Here is a 25,518-nt window from a genome sequence, read left to right on the forward strand (position 1 = left end):
AATTTTTTATTTTTAAATTGTAACCCCCTAAGCTTGTATTAATTTCTAAATAACACTTTTTTTTGGCAACATTCTGTTGTACAAAAACATCTCTTTCCATTGAATTGTCAATTGTTTGCCTTAAATTGCTATAAAAAAAATTTGATATTTATTACGAAAATAATATTTTTAAGTATTTGCACAATATTTAAATATTATTGTTTTTGTTTTCACCTAATAAACAAGCACACAAAAAAAAAACTGAAATTGAAAACGGTAAATATACAAATACTACACAAATAAATTTTATAGAGAAATTATAAAATTTCCCCTGAAAAAAAAAAACATAAGAATAATAACAATATAAATAATTCGAACGCATTGAAATGTAAACAAAGAAGCGTTAAATGTGACACGCCTGAAGCAATCACAGCAGCATCAAAAACAACAAAAAATGTAGCAGCCGCAAAAAAAAAATAAAATCACATACAGCTACAGCCACTGCTGCTATTTGTCTAAGGCTGCTGCAACATTGTTGTGGTTTCTGACTGATTTTTGTGGTCTGTTTGGTTTGATGGAAATCGCAAAATGTGAAAAGAAAATAATGCTTAACATTTTTACACATAAAATGAAGCTAAAAATGGAATTAGTTTTATTTTGTTAAACATGGAAGCTCTGCAAAAAAATCCTAAATAAGCTGAAATTGCAATAATAACCATTTATTTTCGATTCTTTTTCTACCATATATTTTAGAGAAAATTTATAAATCCTTTTGGCCCCTTAAAGGGTTAATTGTAATTTTTTACTTTTTACAATTTTCTTATTCCATTTTCTTCTCTTAAATGCTAAAAATTAAATTGCAGTTGTACTTGCTTTAAATGCTGAGAAATTGCATGAGAAAAGAACTGAAAATAAACGTGACAAGAAAACTAAATAACAAGACATTTTATGAATTTTAAAATGCGAAAAAAAACCAGAAATTTTCTAATGAATTTTTGAATTTAATAAAAAAAATAGGAGATGAAAAAATTTTAAATTTAAGGAAAATTTAAAATTTATATATGTAGTTATAAGAAAAAAAACTTTAAATGTTAAAATATTTTCAATAAAACAAAGACATTTTTTAAATGAGTTTAACGATCGTCTTTATATTTATAACCCACTGTCTTTGTTATACATTTAACTGTTTTTTGTGTAAATGCCAAAAAGTATGCTTTGGTTTTTTATGGTTTCTTTCGCTTAGTAAATATTATTGTTGCAGACATTTTACCATAGTGGTTTAAGGTTTATGATTTTTCTTTTCGTCTCATCAACATTTTTTTACATTTAGCACAAAAAAGTTAGAGTTTTTATGCACATAGCTGCAGGTAATAGTTGTAAAAATAGAATTAGTCTCAAATATATAAGAGAGATGTTTAAATAGAATTTGAATTCTAAAGAAATCTTTAAAATTTAAATAAAAAATACTTTGTTAAATTCAGTTGGTTTTTAAATAGTTTTTTGTAGTTTTATACATTACATTGTTCCTCTTTATTTTCTTGCAGGTCTCATTTTTCTCCACCAGTCCGGAGCTAAGCAACAAACAACGTTTTGAATATTTTTCACGCACTATACCCTCGGATCATTATCAAGTTAAAGCCATGGTGGAGATAGTCAAACGCATGGGCTGGAGTTATGTGTCCATTATATATGAAGAAAGTAATTATGGCATTAAGGTAAGAAATTTAAAGAAATAAATCAAAATTACTAAAATAATTAAACAAAAGTTTGAGCCCCCCAATAAAACATGAAAAAAAGCTAAAGTATTTTAATTTATTTTTACTCCTTCCCCCTGACTTTCTTTTAGGCATTTGAGGAATTGGAAGAGCTGTTGGCACGTCATAGCATATGCATTGCTGTTAAGGAAAAACTTGTTAAGGACTCTGGTGTGGCCGATGAAATTGCATACGATAGCATTGTACAAAAGTTACTAACCAAACCACGAGCACGTGGTAAGTTTTTACATGCAAATATTTTAAATAAATACAACTAAAATCACAGCAGCAACTACATACATAAGTGTTTTATATATAAAATAAATATTTTACATAAAAGTTGCCAAGTTGTTTTTGTTGAAAACAAGTGAAACATAAAACCTACCAACTTTAAACATACATATCGTCACCTAGATTGCAAAATTTTACAGGAGAGAAAAAAAACTTAATAAAATTTAAAGTGTTTTGATTACAAATATTTTTCTTTCGTTAATAAAGTTGCTATTTTTAAAAATAGAAAGCTAAAACTTTGTGAAGACTTAAGCCATAATGCGCTGTACCAATATCCATTAAAAAGTAAATTTTGAATTTTTTGGTTGCTACGCCCTTTTGCATTTCAGGTGACGATATATAAACATTTACAACACTTGTACATGAAGGTGTCCATATATCAAGTGGAAAACTTTGTTCATTTTTAAAGGATTACATAGAAATAAATGCATGTTATTTCTATGTAATCCTTTAAAAATGATGCTAAAATGAAACATTTTTTAAATATTCAATATTTTTCAATTTTATTAAACGAATTCTTGTTATTGAAGCCCAGGCTTTTTGTGATTTTTTTAATGTTAACTGAGAGCATAAAATGTATTTTTCACCAAAAAAATTATTTTTTTTTACCATAAAATTAGTTTCAATTTGTTTAAATTTTTATCTTAAAGTATACTTTGTTGAAGGTTGTATAAGAATATCGAGCTCATTTACTCCAATAGAGCGCATTATTTTTACTCAAGGCGTATACTTGTTATTGAATTAAAAAATCAAGTATACGCCTTCAATCCCATAGCTAAAGGAACTTAAACGACGAAAATATGGCTATCGTTAAATATGTAATTGAATTTCTGTGAAATAATTAAAAATTCTGTAAATATGAGAAGGATTCCCATACAAAGTATGTATAAACACTTTTGTGAAATTGTTAAATTTTGCTTAATTTTCAAAAAGTCAAGAAGAAAGCAATCAAATATTTTGGTTTGATATATTCTTGCAAAACATTATAACTGTGGTAAATATCATTGAATTGAAATTTAATGAAAAAAGAAAGTCAAATCCAACTGTTTTCGGCTTACAGAGGAGTCCTCCCATTTATGCTAATTTAATATATTTTACAGTACATGGTGGCGTATACATGACATAAGTACACTCATTAACACTCATACGATGAGGTGACCTTTGATTTCCATATGAAAATTTTGAGATTTCTAAATTTTCATTTAATTAAGATAACATATTTATACCCTTGTGGGGAGGGTATAATGCGTTTGTGCAGATGTCTGTAACGCCCAAAAATATTAGTCTAACACCCACCTTAAAGTATACCGACTTAGAATCACTTTCTTAGTCGATTAAAAGATGTCCGTCCGTCCGTCTGGTTGACTGGCTGTCCATGTAAACCTTGTGCGCATATTACAGGTCGCAATTTTGAAGATATTTCGATCAAATCGGCCCAAGGACCAAGCCTATTGATACTGGTTAAAATCGGTCCATTATTTCACCTAGCCCCCATAGAAATTTTGTCAGCAAATTTTGTTACGATCGGTCCATAATTAGTCATAGCTCTCATATACACCCGCTTCCGAAAATCACTTGAACGTGCATAAATCGTAAACTTTCATACAGACATAAATCGCACGACCTAATTTCATGGTGATCGGTCCATAATTGGTCATAGCCCCCATATAAGGCCCACTTCCTAAAATCACTCAAAAATATAAATTATTGAAATTTTAAAAGAAAAATGTTTTTGCACTTTTACTTAGTGTAGGGTATTATATGGTCGGGCTTGACCGACCATACTTTCTTACTTGTTTTGGATCGGTAAATGACTGAAGTCATAATGTATTTGGTTTGGTTTACATTATTGCAGTACATAATAACCGTGGTAAATATCACTGAACATTATCTCATTTATAGGAAACTCATACAGAATATACATAAAAGAACCATTAACTAAGAGGTTTATGAATTGAATTAAACAATTACTTTTAAACAGGGACCGTAAACAACGGCTATCCTCTCCTTGTTAGACTCAACGGAGACCAATACTGTCATGTACCAATAAATTCGTATTGAATCTATAGTGACATTAAAAAAAAAAAAAACGATCTCAACTCCACAGTTATAAATTATTTTTCAACGTAAAAATAAAATTTCGTATGAAACTGTTAAAAAGAGTGTCATAAAAATAAAACTCATTTGAGGAGTTTTATTTTTCCCCTCATAAAGTAAAACTGATTTGGTTTATTTTCTCCTTTTTTCAGTATCTTTCATTATAGAGTCTATCTGATATAATGTGTGTAGCAATTTATTAGTTTGATAATAAAACAAGTAAGAGTGCTATATTCGGCTGTGCTGAATCTTATATACCCTTCACCAAATTATACTTCAAAATTTTAAATATTTTTAGATAAACAAAATTTAATTTTTTTTCCAGTTGTTTTTTTAATTTTTTGGAAAAAAAATTTTTCGGTTTTTATTTTTAATTTTTTAAATTTGAATTTCTTTTTTTTTTAAATTTAAATTTTTTTTTTTGTTTTTTCAATTTGTTTTGTGATAAAAAAAAATTCGGGTTAAAATTTTTTTTTCCGATTTGACCCATTGTAGGTCCATCTTACTATGGTCTTATATACGTCGTTGCAAATATCTTTGAAATATCTATCATTAGATATCCATATTGTCTATATTAATGTCTTAGTAATCCAGATATAGGTCAAAAATAAAGGTTGTCTTGGTTTTTCCCTCATATCTCAGCCATTTGTGGACCGATTTTGCTGATTTTGAATAGCAAAATTCTCGAAAACATGTCTGACAGAATTATTGAAGATTTAGATCCCGAAGATATCTGAGGTCTTCAGAAAATTGATTTCAACAGACAGACAGACAGACGGACATGGCTTAATCGACTCCGCTATCTGTAAGAATCCAGAATATCGGAAAATGAAAAATGTAGAAATTACAAACGGAATGACAAACTTATATATACCCTTCTCACGAAGGTGAAGAGTATAAAAACAACAAGAATTTAATAATAGGAATCAAATAATAACAAATTAAAATCCCAATAGTTTTTATTTCAATAGCGATTTATTCAGATCATATACAAATTGTAATGATCTGACCAACGGCAAGCTTTAAAACTAAAACTCCTCAAATCAGTTTTACTCTATGATGGGTAAAATAAAACTCCTCAAATGAGTTTTATTTTCTCACGGGAAAAATAAAACTCCTCAAATGAGTTTTATTTTATGACGGGAAAATAAAACTCCTCAAATCGGTTTTACTTTATGACGGGAAAATAAAACTCCTCAAATGAGTTTTATTTTATGACGGGCAAATAAAACTCCTCAAATCAGTTTTACTTTATGACGGGAAAAATAAAACTCTTCAAATGAGATTTATTTTATGATGGGAAAACAAAACTCCTCAAATGATTTTTATTTTCTGACGGGAAAAATAAAACTCCTCAAATCAGATTTACTTTATGACGGGAAAAATAAAACTCTTCAAATGAGATTTATTTTATGATGGGAAAATAAAACTCCTCAAATGATTTTTATTTTCTGAAGGGAAAAATAAAACTCCCGAAATAAGTTTTATTTTATTTCATCCGAGCTTTTAATTTTAAAGTTAGAAAATAACTGTTATAGAATTACTTTTTTGATAGAATACTTTTTTAATCAAATACAATTAAAAAAAACTAATTTTGCAAAATGTAAGAACTTTTTAACTCTTTTATATGCAGACTTACAGGTCCATCTGTATCAATTTAACCCTAGTCAAACGGAACATCCACAATTGTAGCTAATTCGTTTTAAAATTGCATTCATCTTTTTAACATAAGTAATAGTTAACATCTCCGAATTTCTAGTTACGTTTTTGTTAAGTTTTTACCTTTTAAAAATGGTGTTTTATTAAATAAACTGGACACAATTAATAACATTTTATAATGTACAAGAATACATTTGATGTTAAATCTAACAGCATCTATAATCAACTAACTACCGACTGCAACCTCTGCCACTATTTATACGCAGCGCCATCTTCCTTCGAGTAGCCTCATGGTCGTCGTTTTAGCTCATTATCTGTTATTTCAGAATCTTTGAGAACAATAATGTAATTCATTAAATACAAAAAGTCTAATCTATATATATAAAAATTAAATGGTCCATGTATGTAATGTCATCACGTGAGAACGGATGGAGCGATTTGGCAGATTTTTTTTTATTCGATTCGAAATTTTCAGGAGATGGTTTGTAAAGAAAAAAAATCAAAAATTCCGGGTAAAACTCGGAAATTCTTTTTTTTTTGTGAGTCCAATCAACTTTAACAAAAAAGCTCCCAAAAGTATGCAGTACAAATTTAGATATTTTATTTGCAAATAAATAAGAACAGGCTGGTGTGAGTGGGTTGGAGAAACTTGAAGAACTAACATTAGTAAATGATACTGGGCGAAGCCGAGGCGATAAACTAGTTTATAGTAATAAGTAGGGGGCGGATATATATGCAAATGCATGTTTTTTCTCGAAGGTCCAAATACAATTTAGACTAATTATCTATCCGAATCGCACATTTTGCTGCAAAATGGCATCGATTTGTTAGTGCATATTTATGCATATTTTATTGATAATGCATATTTAGTTATATTTTACTTCAAAATGTATATTTATATGCATATTATGCCAATTTTAAAAAAAAAATTAGACAAAATTTTTTTTGTCGAATTTGTTATAGAAATAGCAGTAAATGTTATCGAATAACTTCTTTTTACATCGAGAAACTGGCACTAATTTCTTCATTTCTCTATCAGTAATTGAAAATTCTCATTTCAAAACATTTTTCTTCAAAAAAGTTTAGTTTTCATAAGTATATTTGTTTTCATTGCAAATTGGATTTACAAGAGATTTCGTTATAGAAAGATTTTGTAACTCCACAAGCAGTTCTACGAGACTGTCGTAAACTAGTGATTTTAAATCCCTACACTATAGATTACATAGAGACACTTAAGTGACAATTGTCTTTATGCAAGATTGCATGGGATGTACATATCAAGTAACCAATTGACTTCTCTCTGCATTACAAATATCACGTCAAATGACCCAAAATATATTAATTGAAGTCAGCCAAGTGATCAGATATTATTAAAAATTTCCGTCTATAAGGGATACATTTACTAATTGCTTAATTGCTGCGTTATTACGAATAAAAAATTAAGGTTGGATGCTAATTTACAGCACGATCAAAATATTGATGATTTTAAAAGGAAAGTCACAATATAGAGGCTCTACAGATTATGGCTTTAAACAAGTATTCATACCTAGATATTACAATTAATATTTTCATCGTTTTTTCAGAAGAAAAATTATTTTAAAAATTGTTTTAGAACTTTTATTGATTAATTCTTGGTATAATTTAAAGAGTTCTAACTGCTGGCAACAGTGTTGTGTATTTTTTGTACATTTCGAAATCCATACTTAATTATTTTATGTTTCTGAATAAAAATATAAGTGCATATTTTTTAAATTTTTAGGTCATATTTTGATTTTTTTGAAGCATATTTAAGGCGCATATTTTCCAATAATAAATGCATGAAAATCCGCCCCCTAGTAATAAGTATATGCAGTTATGTCGTCTTTTAACATTGTAAAATTCTATCGTTCTTCTAGGGTTAAAGATGAGAAAGATCAAATGGAAACATGAAAATTATCAAAAAAAAAACCAACAAAAAGAAACACATTCAATAACATTAACAACATAAATACAAAAGAGAGTTGATAAAAGTTATAAATACAATAGTAACAAAAACAACAATAACAACAAAAATACTGCTATAACTAAGAAATGTCAATAACAGATGCTGTTTTGTTAGACAATAACATTCTCCATGTTTCTTTTCTCTTTATGCTCTTTGTTTTTGTGTATTTTGTAAGGAACAAAATGAGGGAATGAAACATCAAATGAAGCATAAGTAAGCAGAAACATACAAACAAAACTAGGATGGTACTTATTTGGTACTTTTTGGATGCTGGGAATTTGAGCAAAATCGGAAAATGCTTAAAAGAAGACATTTGACTTGAAGTCTGTAGTTTTGGATAAAAAAAAATCCAAAAAAAATACAAAATATGGGCCGCCCTTATAAGTAAGCACTTAAAGTTCTTAGAAAAGAATTTTGAAAATGTAAATGAATTCATAAATTTTGAAAGGATTCTTGTTATAAGGGCAAGAACTAGAATATTTATGTATGAATGTGTATTTGTTCAAGTATTGTAAGTTAAAATATTAAAAACAATGACCAGCATACACAATGAGTTGTTTTGTTTCTTGGTCTTGTTTCTTTTTTTTTTGGAAATGTTTGAGTTTTAAGTACAGAAAAAATATTGTTCAAATATTCGAAATGCATAAAAGCTTTAACAATGTCCAGCATTACAAACTGGGTAAATGAACTTTCATTTTATTGCACAGAGATTAGTATTCATTACTTGATGAAAGAAAGTGTTTACAAAAATTTGGTAAAATAATTTCGATTTGGGGGAAACTTTCAGCAGAAAGATGTCACACGTAGTCTTGGACAATCTAATAAAATAATTTGTTAGGAGAAATGATTGACATTTTGCAAAAGCCTAAAAGACAATTTTTTCTGAATGAGTCCATATGAAAATTAAATTAAATAAAAAACATAATAACAAATTAGGGAGTTTCTTGAAACAGACCACAATATAACTTGAACTTACAAATAGAAAAACAGTCATAATATACCTTAAAATACGTCTTCTACCTTCCAAAAACCTTTACATATTAAATTCTAATACTGGTTAGTTGCTGCTTTTAAATTTTCTATTTTATTTCTTTCATTTATTTTCACTAAACTTTGGTTGTTATATTTCAGGCAAACTCTAGTTCTATTTTTTTATTTCCAACTTTTTCCTCATTATGCATGTATTTTGCTACTATTTCTTTCCCCCCCCCCCAAAATAGCAACAGAAAATGTAAAAAAAAATCTTTAATAAAAATCACTTCCATGTTTGAAAAAAATGGTAAACCAAAAAAAAAAATGAAGTTGAAAAAGAAAACGTTTGAAAACTTCTCATTAATTTTTCAAGAACATTTCAAATTGATGTTAAAAAATCGTTTCACTATTAAGCGAAACTTAAGGTAGAAATAAAAGCTTTCAACGCATTTTATATCGTATCCTCTTTTCGTTAACCAAAGAAGTAAAAAAAAAAAATTAACATTCTATACTTGACATTGATGGCGACATTTTGCAAATGGGTTACACGTACCCATTCACCTGGCAATGAAAATGGTTGAGGGCTGTGCTGGTAAATATATAAAAATGGCAAAATATGCGAAAACAATTTAAAACAATTTAAGAGCTCTATATTCGGCAATAGCCGAATTTTGAAGCTTCTACACCTTAACATTTATATCAACGGCAACATACCTGGGTATGTTTTGCATTTTTAAAATGTCATAGCTCTGAATTGAATAATCGGATCTATTTGAAATTTCTTGATATCCTAGCCAAAACTGTTTTCAACAATTGCCCCAAGTTTGGTTAGGATAGGATCACCCGTTTGGAAGATAAAGCCCATACATACCTGGTTATCCATAGTAAAACTTATGCAAATATAATGATAAAATTGAAAAGTATGGTATTTTTTCAACGTTTTTACCCACCTTACTCCACATTTTTGATAACAGCGGGTCCAAATATATCCCGATTTATTGGACTAACAACAAATGTATATGCCAAACAAATAAAGAGTTATTTAAAAATCGTGACTGACTCCAATGTTATGTGTATTTGAATTCAAAAATTTAAAAAGGCGATTTATTGCTAGTTCTTGGGAAAAAAGTACTTTTTTTATTTTTAAGTTATCTAAAAAATTTCTAAGAAGATGTATTAGGAATTTACATTTTTTGAAAAGCTACCTTTACACTAAATATTATAAATGCAAATAAATTTAAAAATCATTGATACGGAAGGCACCAGGTCCATTCAAATAACGTCTGTTTTTTATGTAAAATTCAAATTTAGGGCTAAAATTTTCAAATCGCGAAGTCGATATCATAATAAAGTAACCTATTTTAGATGGCCAAATATGTTCTTAATTATTTTGTAAAGGATTTCGATAACCCCATTACTGGTGTGGATATTATAACAAAAAAACTAAAAAATTCCATTTCTAGGATTTTTCAAATTTTTTTTGGGAATTGCGGGATTCCTGCTAATAAATTTCAAAATTTGTTTTTATTTTTCTATTTCTAATAGAAAAATCTATATAACTGTAAAACTTCATTTAAAACTATTAATAAATAAAAAATTTGTTTAATTTGAAAATCTATCTTTGCAAAAACTTAATAAAAAGCTTTTTTTGTCGTACTTACCTATACAACCACTTTTTCAAAAAACAATGACTAATTGTAAGGGTAAAACTGGTTATCATAAATTTTTTGAACCTTTTGTCTATTTCTAACAAAATAAAAAAAATATAATACAGAAATTCCAACAAACGAGTTAGATATTAGCATTTTTATGCTAATGGCAGCCATTCACCATACAAAACGTATGAACATACCCAGGTATGTTGCTCTTGACGTGCGTAAAACAGTTCTGCTGTTGACATAAAGTTTTTGGTTATTAAACCGCTTTGGTTGATTTTTTTATTTTTGTATGAAGCTCATTAATATCAGTTAAGTATTTTGGATGTGAGAGTTTTTTACACAGACCATTTGCGATTTCCACAATATTCATTTTATCGTATATGGTTCTGAGAATTTTGCACTTGAAAACCGGGAAAAATGATTCATAAATGTTCTCAATATTTTAATTTTATTGTTTTATTTTAAACATACAAATTGTTTTCCAAAAAAAGCTCTTTTTAAACAAAAAGTTTTTTTTTTTTAATATGATGATTAAAATTATCTATTCAACAACAAAGGTTTCATGCAAGAAGATTCATAAAAAATAAATGTATTTTCTTAAAAAAAACCTTTTTACCAACAAATCATCAAAAAAAAGTTTCTACTTTACCAATAAAATCAATTTTTGGACACACATTTTTAAACCAAAAAAGCTTTTGATTTTGATTTGATTTTTTCTTCTTTGCGAAAAAAAAACAATTACTTTTGAACAGAAAAAGCTCTATTCCTAATCTTTATATGCCAAAGAAGCTTTTTCAGCAAAAATTCTTCACAGAATATATTTACAAAAATGATGAAGAAAGCTTTTTTGAGAAAAACATTTTTTTTGCCAGTTACAAATAGAAAAAGCTCTATTCTCAATCTTTTCATGCATAAAGGATTTTTCAGCAAAAATTCTTCATAAAATATTTTTCCATATTTTTAACCAAAAAAAGTTTTTCATCAAAAATTATCAAAAAATCTTTTTTGAGAAAAACTTTTTTCCCCCAAAAAATAAACTAAAAATGCTTTTTCACCAAAAATTATCAAAAAAAGATTTTTTCAGAAAAAATTTTTTTGTCAAAAAAAAACATGCCGATGATTTTTTCTTCTATTTCAGCAAAAATTCCTAACATAATATTTTTAACCAAAAATGATTTTTCAAAAGTGGTTTTGCCAGAAAGAAAATTTGGCGATGATTTTTTTCTTCTTTACCTATAGAAAACTCAATTCTCAACTTTTTTATAAAAAACGCTTTTTTACCAAAAATTCTTCACTAAGTATTCGATCATAAAAGAGCATACTTTTAACCAAAAAAGCTTTTTCACCCAAAATTATCAAAAAACCACACATTTTTTTTCCAAAAAAAAAAAAAAAAATCACAGAATCCATTTTGCTGATTTTCGTTTTTCTTTAGTAATAAAAAACATCTCTCAACAAATCCCTGTTTCTCAAACAAATAGTTAATCATAACATTTTTACACCAACAAATTTTTCACCAGAAATACTCTTTAAAACAAGTAAGAAAGTACGGTCGGCCAAGCCCGATATAATACCCTACACTAAGTAGGGTATTTTAAAATTTCAATAATTTATATTTTTGAGTGATTTTCGGAATGGGAGCTATGACCAATTATGGCCCGATCATCATGAAATTAGGTCGTGTGATTTAAATCTATATGAAAGTTAACTATGTTGAATTTTGTGTGTATACCAACATTTTTAAGCGAATTATGCACGTTAATGTGATTTTCGGAAGCGAGTCTCTATGGGAGCTATGACTAATTATGGACCGATCGCACAGTGCTTTGTTTTCATATAGGCAATGGACAAAAATAGAAGGAGTTATTGCAGACGAATAAAAATTAGTGGAATATTACCTTTTGGTAAGATTAAGAAAAAATATAATTCTTGAAAAAATCCGTGAAAGGACACGGGTACCTCCCATATATCCTGAACATATAATTTTGAATAAAATTCACAGTTATACTCCTAACATTTTAAAATTTGGTTATAGTCATTTTAATAAAGTTATTGTTGTTTGTGAAAATTTTTATCACAATCGCAGCACGGATTCGGGTGGCTGCCATACATCCTTTTCCTTAAAAAACCTATAAACCTGTATAAAATTATTAATTTTCAGAAATTATTGTTGTCTTATAATATTAGATGCAAAGTTATGAAAATTTTATCGGAAGGATATTCATAATTCCAAGACATCAAGATTTTAATATCCTGTATAACATCTAATTTTTTTTTTAAAAAATTCGTAAAAATCGTTTCTTATTTTGGAACCAATTTGGTTATAATCATTTTAATAAAGCTATTGTTGTTTGTGAAAATTTTTATTACAATCGCAGCAAGGATTCGGGTGGCTGCCATACATCCTTTTCCTTAAAAAACCTATGAACCTGAATAAAATTATTAATTTTCAGAAATTATTGTTCTCTTATAATATCAGATTAATTTAGTAATTAACATTTTAATTCTAGCAAGGATTTACATAACTGCCAAATATCCTTTTGTAAAAAAAATACTGAAATATTTTATATATTTTCTAAATTCGGAAGGACGGATGGACGGACATTTTCAAGTATTGATAGCCTTATGGTTCAGCTGTAAAATTAGAAACTGGATGTTGGATTATATTTTAAGTGTTCCTAATATCAGCAGAAGCTCATATTAATATCTCAATCTAAGGCTATGTAGGTTATATTAAATTATTGAGTTACTTACATATACGGTAAAAATGTATTATTTATGGGTGCCATCAAAAACCAATTTTTTTTTAAAGTTCTAGTCAAAACGGACAAATAATGATTTCACATTATAATAAATAAGAGATAGGCATTAGATAAAATTAAAATTGATTAACATGTTTTTTTTCAAAATTAAATCAAACTTTGGATTTTTTTTTTGATTTCAGCAAAAAAACATACAACATCAAGAACCAAATAAAGACCTATTAATACACTTTATGCCATTAAACTACTTTTGTTAAATAACGCAATATTTCTTAGTTATTTAAAAGAAAAAACGGTATTACTTATTTTATAAAAAACCAAAAATCTGGAGCTATTTCCCAAAACCATCAAATTGAAAATTTACGAAATTGTAATTTATACATTTAAACGAAAACAAAATTTTAATAGTTTTCATACGAAAGGACAACTAATGATTACATTTTCTTATAGATAATACTTATGGCTATTCTATAGTAAAACATAATCAAAATAGATTAACACGTATTTTACTAATATTCCAACAAAGTTTTAGAATTTCAGGCTTACATTAAAAAAAATTTTAATTATTAAAAATTGCGCAGATTAAACTGTTAAAAATTTTTTGACAAAAACAGTCATTTTCCATAATTCCACATTCATATTCTTTCATTTGCAGCCAATCGCGAGTTTATATCTTTTAAAACGAACTTTTAACAATGATTTTAGTTAACCATAAAAAAAATATATTTTTCTCCATAAAATTTATGTTGAAAATGTACTAACTTTAGCGACCTCTAGTGACGACAAAAAGAGATATTTATAAAAATGTCTTTTTTACACGAATGAGTTATTTAGTTGTCTATTGAAAAATATAAATTTCATTAACATCAAAGACATAATCTTGTTTTTGATTTTTGTCCATTGAACAAAGCACTGTGGATCGTAACAAAATTTGGTGACATGAATTTTGTATTTATAAAACTTATTTGGAGCGGAATCTGTGGAGATACATATGTAAATTAAACATTTATGACCGATAAAGTCCAATTTCGGAAGGACATTTGTATGGGGGCTAGGTGAAATAATGGACCGATTTCAGCCAGTTTCAATAGGCTTCGTCCTTGGGCCGAAAAAAGTAATATATACCAAATTTGATCGAAATATCTTCAAAATTGCGACCTGTACTCTGCGCAAAAGGTTTACATGGACAGCCAGCCGACCAGCCAGCCAGACGGACGGACGGACATCGTTTAATCGACTCAGAAAGTGACTAATATTTTTGGGCATTACAAACATCTGCACAAACGCATTATACCCTCCCCACTATGGTGGTGTAGGGTATATTAAGAAGAGCTTGCAAAAACATTGGGATCAGCAGTTTGCAAGCAGCAGTGTTCAATGAAAAGCAGGGATCTTGGGTACCATACGAATTGAAGCCGAGAGATCATGAAAGACGATTTTGAAAAGATTTAGCCTCACCTGCTTTATAGGCCAGACCATGCCCCGTCCGACTACTACTTTGAAACAGAGTATCCGATATTGGCTTGATTCGTTCTTGGCCTCAAATGATGAGCAGTTTTTTTGGGAAAAGGTCATAGCTAACAATAGCCAATACCTTGAATAAATTATGTTGTACATGTGTTTCAAAATAAAAGCTAAAAATTTCGTATTTTTAAGTCATCAAAAAAAAAATGTGTTTCTTTCCCATTAAAAAAAAAAATTCACCAAAAAAAGCTCACTTCTCAATAATTGTACAAAAACATTTTTCACGTTTTTTTCAGCAAAATGCTATAACTTTAATACAAGACTTTTCCCCAAACAAACAATTAATCAAACAAGATATTGATTAACAAATTTTTAATACATATTTCATCAAAAAAGTTTTTTCCTTATAAAAAGTATTATCAGAAAAGCTTTTTACCAATAATTTTCATAAGTTTTCGTTACCAATAAACTATGTTTTCAACTGAATTGTTTTTTCAGCTATAATTTGTTGTACCACAACATTTTCATTATATTGCAAAAATAAAAATTAAGAGTATTTTAAAATAAATTTATATTTATTTGTTTTTATAATTATTTAAAAAAACTTTCTGCCTTGTCTCCTTTAAATCAAGCCAAACATCCAGAAATCGCCTGCGGAGTCTACTATATGTGTTTGTTTTTATTTCCGGCTATGACTCTGCAAGTCATTTTTATGACAGACTTTCATTTAAAATAATACATTTGTTTCGTGTTTTTTGGCTTAATTTTTTTCTTGAAAAGCTGTTGTTGTCTTTAAACCAAAAAGTCATTTCAATATTCTAGCTGTGCTATTGAAAAATTGTAACAACTTAGATATGCCTTTAGCCTTAGTATTGAATTGTACATGATTAATAGATTTAGTGAAGCAAGATTTTTAAAATTGTTTCCAAAAAGTCATTTTTTTTTTTTGGTTTAAGGTTTTAAGTTAAAATCAAAACCAAGAGAAATAAATGTCTTTTGAACAAAAAATAATGTTGAAAAATCATGAAATAAAATCTAATAAGAAAACCGTGTAGAAAATCAATCAATTTTTATTAGCCATTTATGTTAAACGAAAATCATTTTTATTTTATCTTTTTTTGGTGATTTTGAAACAATCATTTATATTCTTTTGTTGTAAAAAAGTAATATGAAATATATAATAGCAGAACAAGAAAAATTGCCAAAAAGGATTTTTTTCTAATGACTATGAATTTTATTTGTTCTACAAGACATTTGGCACTGTAAGCAAAAGAAAACCACAGGTGTTGCAGATTTTGTTTTTCTTTTATTTATTACATTTCAGTGGCTAAATGATGTTTTAAATTGATTTTAATGGTTCATGTTTAATAGATGTTCTTTTTTTTCATTTACAGCTTTGCTAAAACGTGACCAAAGTAATAATATTTTTCTTCTGTTCTTTGTTTAAATATAAAGTTTTTTAAAGCAAAGAAATTGCTATAAAAATGTCATACCTTTATTATCACATTTTTTGTTTGTACCTCACAGCGTATGATTAATATTAATTAATTTTGTTATGGCCAAACGGGACGTATGATTGATATTAATTGTTGAAATTGTTTAATCACGTAATGTAGTGTATTTTTTTCCATTCCTTTTACAATAATTAAGTTTCTTTTATGCAAAAGTGTAAGAGCAAGTATAATTTTCATTTATTTTTGGTATCTAATTTTAATTATTTTGATTGATTACCTTTGGCATCTTACTCAATATGTTGTCGAATTTTATTTTTTTCTTCCATTTACTTTTTTTCTAATTTATTTGCTTTTCCTTTTTGTGGTTAATTTATGACTCACGTTTAATTGGTTAATTAAATACTACATTTACGGTTTAATCAATCAAATATTAAGCAACATTGGGTCAATTTTTTTCCAGGATAAAGATAAGAGAAAACACAAATAAGCGTGTTTCATTCTAATAATAGAAAATAAATCTAAAATAATATGATAAATTCGAGGGGTATAAATGATGTTAATTTCCAAAAAAAAAACTGGAAAACATGTGTAGCTCGAAATATTTACTTTTGTTTTGTTAAAAATTTCCAATAATTATGTTTTAATAACTTTTCTTTCACAAAAACCTGAAATTCCAAAACAACTCATTAGTGGCTAAAGATTAATTACTAAATGTTTATAATTTGTTAACTAAAGCAAAATCGATTTAAACTTAAACTTAAACACTCAACTTCTAAATTTATGAAAAATTTATTTAACAAAAAAAAATACAAACTTTCATCCAACAAATTATGTCTCTGCCATTCAGCTTTAGCTAAAGTAAAAGCTCTTTAGACAAATTATTAATTGTAGGCAAAATTACAAACATTTACTACAAAACACTGTTAAATACTTGACTTCCGGTTGCTTTAGCTATAATACCCCTCCCTAACTCTCTTACTACACAACTATTTAATGTCATTGTTGTTGTTGCTGTTTTTTACATTTTACATTCAAGAAAAATATGAAAAATATTTTATTATTTCATTATTTCTGCTCCTTTTAAACAGGTGCCATAATATTTGGTTCCGATCAGGAAGTACGTGAAGTAATGCGTGCCGTGAGACGTAATAATGCCACTGGCGCGTTTTCCTGGATTGGCTCGGATGGCTGGAGTGCACGTAACTTGGTTTCTGATGGCAATGAGCCTGAGGTAGGTATTTTGCTCCACTAAATATTTCCACTTCTTTACTATTTTTAAATTTGAATTAATTATAAGAGTAATTTATTAAAATGAAAACAATGCCAGACAGAGAGCAGCATATTGTTAAGAGCTGGAGCTGGGCTAACAAATTCATTTAAAATTTTATGAAAGTAGCTAAGACATATTTGTGTCAGGAAAGGAAGCAGAAATATTAAGGTGTGCTTCTCACCATTTAAATAATACAGTATTTTAAAACATGTTAATACTGGGCTTTGTTGGAGTAATGTGAAAGGTGGACATTTGTCGAAAATGCTTAAACATAGATCTCATTTAAATAAATGACAGCTTTGTTATGTATACTTTGGCAGAAATTCTTTTGTGTAAAGTGTATGTGGGGAATATAAATGAATAGTATGGTAAACTGTGGTAAAGTAACATAGTTTTATTAAAACTGGACACTTAAGCATGAATTTAATTAAAATGTTATTCATATTGGTAACAATTTTGTGACACCTTTCTAGTGCAAACAAAAGTTTTTTATAAAAAAATATTTTCCATTAAAATACGATCTTCTACAACAACATTTTTCATAAAAATATCAATTTTTAACGGAAAAAGCACTTTTAGCTAAATAGTTTTTTCGTCTAAAAATCATTTTCCAAAAAAATAACGTTTTTTTTCAAAAAATCTTTTTTTTAATATAAAGTTTTTATCAAACAAAATTTTTTCATGAAAAAGCTTTTATATACAATTTTTTTAAATATAAAATGTCTTTATTTAAAACAATAAAGCTTTTTTCAAATCTTTTTTTCAAAGTTATCTTTATTTAAAATAAAACAACTTGTGCACCACTAAAACCTTTTCACAAAAATAGTTTTCACTAAAATGTCTTATGCTAGAGCTTTTTAAAAATAAGATTTCACCAAAAAAAAAATTTAAAGATTTTTTTTAACAATAGTTTTTTTCTCAACAGCTTTTTTTATAAGCTTTTTTCCACAAAAAGGTTTTACATAACATTTTCATAGAAAGGTTAATTTAAAATTTAGTTTTTTAATTCTTCAACCAAAACAAAGCTTTTTCAAAAACGCGTTTTCACAAGCAAAAAGCCATTGATGGCTTTTTTCAGAAGTTTTATATCAAAAACTCTTTTTTGACAGCTTTTTTTATTTATACACAGCTTTTCTTAAGAGCTTTTTTCCACAAAAAGATTTTTCACAACTCTTTCCCTCAAAAGTAGTTAATTAAAAAAAGCTTTTTTTCATCTAAATTTTTTCTTCATTTTTTCGACGTTTTTGAGAAAAATTTTCTTTTGTTTTTCTCCAAAAAGATTTTGCTGAAGCTTTTAACAAAAAAAAATTGGTTTTAAACAAAAAAGCTTTCTCCTTTCTTCAAGGTTTGAGTTATGAAAATATTTTTCTCAACTCAAGCTTTTGCAAAAAAAAAAAAATGTTTTTTTAATTAAAAGGTTCGTCAATAGCTTTATTTCAAAAGTTTTGGTTAATCACAAGCTCCATTTATAAAGATCTTTTCTCGCAAAGCTATTTATCAACAATCACCTTTTAGAAGCTTTCTTCAAAAAAACTATTTTCGCAGCTTTTATTTCATTTATTTTATTTAATAAAATGCTCTTTTGCAAAAGCATTTTTGTCACAAAGTTATTTATCTACAGGCGTTTTTAGAAACTTTTTTCCACAAAAAGATTTTTCACAACTTTTTTCCAAAAAAAATTTATTAAAAAAAAGATTTTTTCAAAAAACAATTTTTTCCAGTTTCACCAAAACAGTTTATCTATATGGGGTTTTTATTATGTTTTCCTACAAAAATATTTTTCTAAAGTTTTTTTTTTTAAAAAAAACTGGTTTTAAAAAAAAGCTTTCTTTACCAAAGAAACACAAACGATTTTTCACAATTAATTTTTTACGCAACCCTTTTTTTCAGAAAATTTTTCACAATTCAGGCTTTTATACAAAACACTTTTGAATAAAAAAGCTTTCGTTACAAAAAGGTTTTTTTCGTCTTATAACAAAAAAACTTTTCCAAAAAAATTATTTTTATGAAAGAAGAAAGTTTTGACCATCAAACAATTTATTTCAGAACTGAAGCTTTTTCACAAAGGAAAGTTTTTTTCTAAACAAAAAAGCCATTTTCATTAAAAATGTTTTTAAAATTTTTTGCAACAAATGACCTTGATAGACCTTCTTTATAAAAAGAATTTTCACCAAAATATTTAAAAAAATAAATTTCTTCATCCATAAAGGCAGTTTATCATATTAAAGCTTTTTTCACCAACAAAAATGGTTCTTCATAAAAAACTACAGATGTTTTTCTGAAAAATTTTAACATAAAAAAATCATTTTTCACACCCAAAAATTTTTAAAACAAAAAAGCTTATTTTACCTAATAATAACAAAAAAAATTCTTCATCAAAAGCTATTTTTAAACCATTTCGCTAAAAGTATTTTAAAAAACTATTACAAACATTTTTCGTAAGCAAATTTTTTACAAAAAATTAATGTTTCACCAATTAACATTTCTTTAAATTTTACACATGAACCAAAGCTTTTGTTTTGTTTTTTTTTCTGGCCACATTTTCTTATCTTATGTGACACACTTGTATAGAGTCAGCTTAACCTCCTTTGTTGTGTAGTTTTCAGTTGATTTTATTTCTTATTTTAACCACTGTTCCATACACAATGAAGACTTTCCGCCTTGTTAAACTTCATAAGAATGTTGTGTAGTATTTATAAGATTAAATGACAAAAATAAATTTGATTAATGAACATTTCATCAAGTGGGGGAGACATTGCCATAAAACATAGCATAGAAAAATTGTCCAAGGATAAAGCTGAAAATGTTTTAAATGTTTAAGTTTATGCAGAATATATGTATACTAGGGTGGACTGAAAAATAGTAGCAACCAAAATAAAAGTATACTTCTTAAGAGAAACTTTCACACTAAAAGTAGGCTACAAATTTAAGAATAATTGACTAGTATTTATAGCTGATAAAAACAATCTTACCCTAATAAATATAGACCAGTGATAACCATACACAGCACCAATGCACGAACTCTCGGCATTTTGCACAACTCAACAAAGAGTTTAAAATAAGTATTCATTTCATTCGCTTGCATGCTAGCTTTCAACAAAGCAAGTTGGTGTCGTTTTATGAAAATCTCATTTAAAGATTTTTCTTTTTTGGTTGACCCTGATATAAACACAATTACTAAATAGGGATAGCAAAGCCTTCTATGATAGTTGTTTCTATAAGAAAACAGCAGAATCATTTTGTAGCCAATTTACCTAAATGGACGTATAACTATTTCCAATTTCAGGAAGTCATGTTTGCTATTCAAATTTATTTCATGTTTTTTGTCCACATTTTACTATAATGATGGGCAATTGTGGTAAATAACTAATTTATTTAATCCTGAATGAAAGCAGCCATTAAAGGTGTTAGAGATGAAAAACTAAGCTATTTATAGATTATATATAAATAGTTGAAAGTACAAATGTTTGGATACATATTTAAACAGTTAAAGGGGAAATAAGAGAGCCAGTGGTAGGCAAAGAGACTGTTTAATTATTCTAATCCCTAAGAAATATATATGTCTAGGTTATCTCCTTTAATTCAAGACATAATTTAAATATTTTTCTTTTCACCACCCTACCAAACATTGGTTTATTTACCAAAAAAACTAAAAATTATTTATTGAAAGACAGCTGGATAGGCGATGACACTTAAAATAAATAAAAAAAACAATATTGTATTTCTGTTGAATTTTCATGGTTTATATTTAATCCCAATGATTGATGATTCAATAATTGAAATTAATTGCCTTCAAATACTTTCAACATACATATGAACATTTACTAAATTAATGTAAGTGTGGTGAAGTCTAAGGAATGGATTGTACTAATATATAAATAGCACACCTTAAGTCGGCCCAATAGTTACTTTTAGCATGAGGGTGAAGTTAAAGCAAGATTAATTAAAATCGTTTTACAAATTTGAAAAGTAATTGACATAAAATATAACTAAATCATATAAATGACAGCTAGGAAATTGAAATATAATAGGAAAATTAATACAAAAAACTAAAACAATAGGAAACTGTTGAAAACTTAAAACACAAATAACCCAGCAAGCCAGGCAATACAGCAAATATTTTTTGCTTTTTTATTATACTAGGGATATTACTAGAAAAATATAAAAGGTACTCAATAGAATACAAGATATTGGACTACAAATTGCTGATATAGCCACTTTTCAATGGAATTATCTATCTGGAAGGAGTTCTTAGAAACTTGAATATTTATTTAAATACGAGCAAAGAAAACTGTTTATCATATACATTTCAACTTTTTTGAAATGGACAATATTATGGTCACTGTAATAATTTAAATTATTGCTTCAATCATAATATATTAAATTTACCATACACCTGATTGTAGCAATCATAGATACAATATGATTGTAGTAATTAACAACATGTATATGGCAATCAATTTTATGATGAAGTATTACACACTGCAACAAGCAAAAATATAACCATATGCAAAAATATAACCAAAATGACACGTGTTTCCCAGTTTTGCCCAAAGTCATGCACTTTTTTTTATGGAACCCCAAAGATTTGGGGCCTCGCACAGTGGAAAATTTTGGTAATCTTCAGATCAAAAATCTTTAAGTTTTGAATGGATGAAAATTTTTATAAGACTTTTCTTTTGTTGAATAGGTGAGACTTTAAGCTTTACTACGCATTTTTAATCATAAAAATCGAATTATTAAAAAAACAGTTATGAACGGTTAAAAATACATTTTTTTTATTATACCCTACACCACCATAGTGGGGAGGGTATAATGCGTTTGTGCAGATGTTTATAACGCCCAAAAATATTAGTCTAACACCCACCTTAAAGTATACCGATCGACTTAGAATCTCTTTCTGAGTCGATTAAACGATGCCCGTCCGTCCGTCTGGTCGGGTGGCGGGCTGGCTGTCCATGTAAACATTGTGCGCAGAGTACAGGTCGCAATTTTGAAGATATGTCGATGAAATTTGGTACATATTTCTCCGGCTCAAGGACCAAGCCTATTGAAACTGGCTGAAATCGGTCCATTATTTCACCTAGCCCCCATACAAATGTCCTCCCGAAATTGGACTTTATCGGTCATAAATGTTTAATTTATATATGTATCTCCACAAATTCCGCTCCAAATAAGTTTTATATACACAAAATTTATGTCACCAAATTTTGTTACGATCGGTCCATAATTAGTCATAGCTCCCATATAGACCCGCTTCCGAAAATCACTTTAACGTGCATAAATCGCTTAAAAATGTTGGTATACACACAAAATTCAACATAGTTAGCTTTCATATAGACATAAATCACACGACCTAATTTCATGGTGATCAGTCCATAATTGGTCATAGCCCCCATATAAGGCCCACTTCCGAAAATCACTCAAAAATATAAATTATTGAAATTTTAAAAGAAACATGTTTTTGCTCTTTTACTTAGTGTAGGGTATTATATGGTCGGGCATGACCGACCATACTTCCTTACTTGTTTTTTTTTAGTTTTTGGTTAAAACTTATAGGACTATAGTACCTCTAACTCACATATTTTTAGACCGATTTCAAAATTTTAAACAATTATGGAGAGGCATCGAATTAGCCTTTCATTGTCTGCATATCCTATGAAATTATGTATGTTTTTTTCGTAATTTTTCAAATTCAACAACAGTTATTTTAAGTTTTTTCTATGAAAACCTATTTTTTTGCACAGTGTTTTGATAATTAAGATAGTTAAGATAATTTTAATTTTATAAACAAAAATGAGACATTATTTGTTAAAATTGGTTTATATTTGCAAAAGTTATTAAACTTTTTCTAAAAAATATCGTAAAAATTTACCTTGTAAATTAAAAATTGTAGAAAATTTTATTTTTACACTTATTGCGCTGACGGTGAAAATACTATAAAAGCTGTTAATGAAAAGTTGAATAACTTTTACAATTTTCATCCGGTTAAAAAAATTAAAACAATATTTTGTTAAGAACTAAATTTACTTTTTATATAATTAAAAATGTTTATAAGCTATCATAGCAAAATAAGCAATGAAAAGCCACTAAATTAAATAAAGTTGATAATTTTTTTTTTTAAATTTCTGAGTTGCTGAACATTTTTGCATGCTATTTGATTATAGGCACCAAAAGGCAGCTAATTTTGATATATCTTTTACATAATAAGTTAAGCTTTAATTCTATGTTAAAACTATATCAGCGGCATACGGCGCCAATAGTTAAAATCCTAGTCAAAGTTGCGTAGGTAGCCAAAAAACATATATTTTAAATGAATAAATTTCAAATCTGCTAACAATATTTACAAAGCTCATTTCAAAGATAGAATCTGGACAAGATACCCTTTCCAACAAGGTAAAACAATCCTAAAAAAATAATTATAAATATTAAAAATACGCCCTTGAATATGGTATAATTTTAACTCCCCAAATCTTTAAAGTCGAAAGTAGTGTGTTCTGTCGCCATTTTCGAATACTTCTGTTGACATAATAACTATAATTTCTACAAATAATTATTGGTTGACATCTTATCTTTACAATACAACTTGTTTTATGGTTAATTTCAATCATTTGCAAAAATCAATTATGAGATGCATACACCTTATATAATCCACTGTGCCTCGGTGTCATTTTTGCAAAATAGTCATACTTTTCTCAGGCTCATATGTTGCAAACAATTTGGAATTTGGATTTATTCTCTGAGGCAAAGTTGAAACACTTGTCATAAAGAACAAAAATTGTGAACATTTAAAATCAAAAAAACTTCATCTTCAAGATCTAAATCGCAAAAAACATTAAAAAAATCGATTTTGTTTACCTTTTTTCCCCTGTTCAGGTCCATAGGTAGCAAACCGTTAAAAATTCAAGGAAACAATCAACTACAAAAATGTACCTAAGATCTCAATAAACTTTCTAGAACATATGAACTTCCTAGGAATGATTCTTAACACCGTTTTGGTAGGTCAATAAGAAAAAGTAAGTTAGTAAGAAAAAACTACAGGAATTAAGTGTTTTGGGCCATAAACTATTAAATTATTACAAACTAAAGCATACTTTTAGGTAGCTTTAAAAACATTTATTTATTTCGAATTTTTAAATATTTTTGCGATTTTGATCTTGAAAGTATTAATTAACAGACATTGTTAAATAATACTTTGTGTATGGTGGAAACTTTATACATTTCTATAAATATCTAAAACGAAGGCTATAAAATTTAGTGAATTTCTTGCTCAAATTTTTATAGTTAAGATTAATGGGTAAATATCAATTATATAGATAGAATGAAAGTTTTGGGTGTGATGCTGGATGACTGACTTTGTTACCCATCTCATATAATTGGAATTTGTTCAAAAGTTATATTCCCCTTATAAGTATTTATTACCGTATTTTCTCTCTGGGATGAGTCTTAAAAAATTTATTCTGCAGATTTAATTTGAACACAGTTAATATTGTTTTTTTTTTGTCTATTTCAGGTGGAAGGTACTTTATCGGTACAACCTCAAGCCAATCCGGTAAAGGGATTTGAAGAGTATTTCCTAAGTTTAACCGTAGAAAATAATCAGCGTAATCCCTGGTTTGTGGGTAAGTAACCTCTACAAATTACCCCCAATTAACAATGAACACTTAACATTTATGTCAACGGCAACATACCTAAGTATGTTTTGCATTTTTAAAATTCTGTAGCTCTGAATCAAAATTTCTTGATATACTATATACAAAACTGTTTTCCGAAATTGTCCCAAGTTTGGTTAGCATAGGATCACCCGTTTGGAAGATAATGCCCATTTACAAAGTAGTAAAACGCAAGCAAATATAATGATAAAATTGAAAATTATAGTATTTTTTCAACGTTTTTACCCACCCTGCTCCACATTTTTTATAACAGCGGGACCAAATATATCCCGATTTTCTCCATTTTTCTTTTATTGGACTAACAACAAATGTATATCTCAAACAAAAAAAGAGTTATTTGAAATTCGTGACTGACTCCAAAGTTATATGTATTTGAATTCAAAAAGGCGATTTTTCTCTAGTTTTTGGGAAAAAAGTACTTTTTTTATTTTTAAGATATCTAAAAAATTTCAAAGATGGTGAATTTGGAATTTACACTTTTTGAAAAGCTAACTTTACACT

General features: G+C 27.7%; 1 protein-coding gene across 1 annotated transcript in view; it reads left to right on the forward strand.

The window, feature by feature from the left end:
• The window catches only part of LOC135959843 (metabotropic glutamate receptor 2-like), an 80,642-nt gene that overhangs the window by 23,582 nt on the left and 31,542 nt on the right, over window positions 1–25,518 (forward strand). The window contains exons 3-6 of the mRNA XM_065510938.1: window positions 1,524–1,694; window positions 1,826–1,970; window positions 17,163–17,305; window positions 24,858–24,966. Of these exons, the coding sequence (XP_065367010.1) occupies window positions 1,524–1,694; window positions 1,826–1,970; window positions 17,163–17,305; window positions 24,858–24,966 (568 nt within the window). The remainder of the gene's footprint in view (window positions 1–1,523; window positions 1,695–1,825; window positions 1,971–17,162; window positions 17,306–24,857; window positions 24,967–25,518) is intronic.

This window comes from Calliphora vicina, chromosome 5 (genome assembly GCF_958450345.1).
Source record: "Calliphora vicina chromosome 5, idCalVici1.1, whole genome shotgun sequence".
In the NCBI taxonomy this organism is placed as follows: Eukaryota; Metazoa; Arthropoda; class Insecta; order Diptera; family Calliphoridae; genus Calliphora; species Calliphora vicina.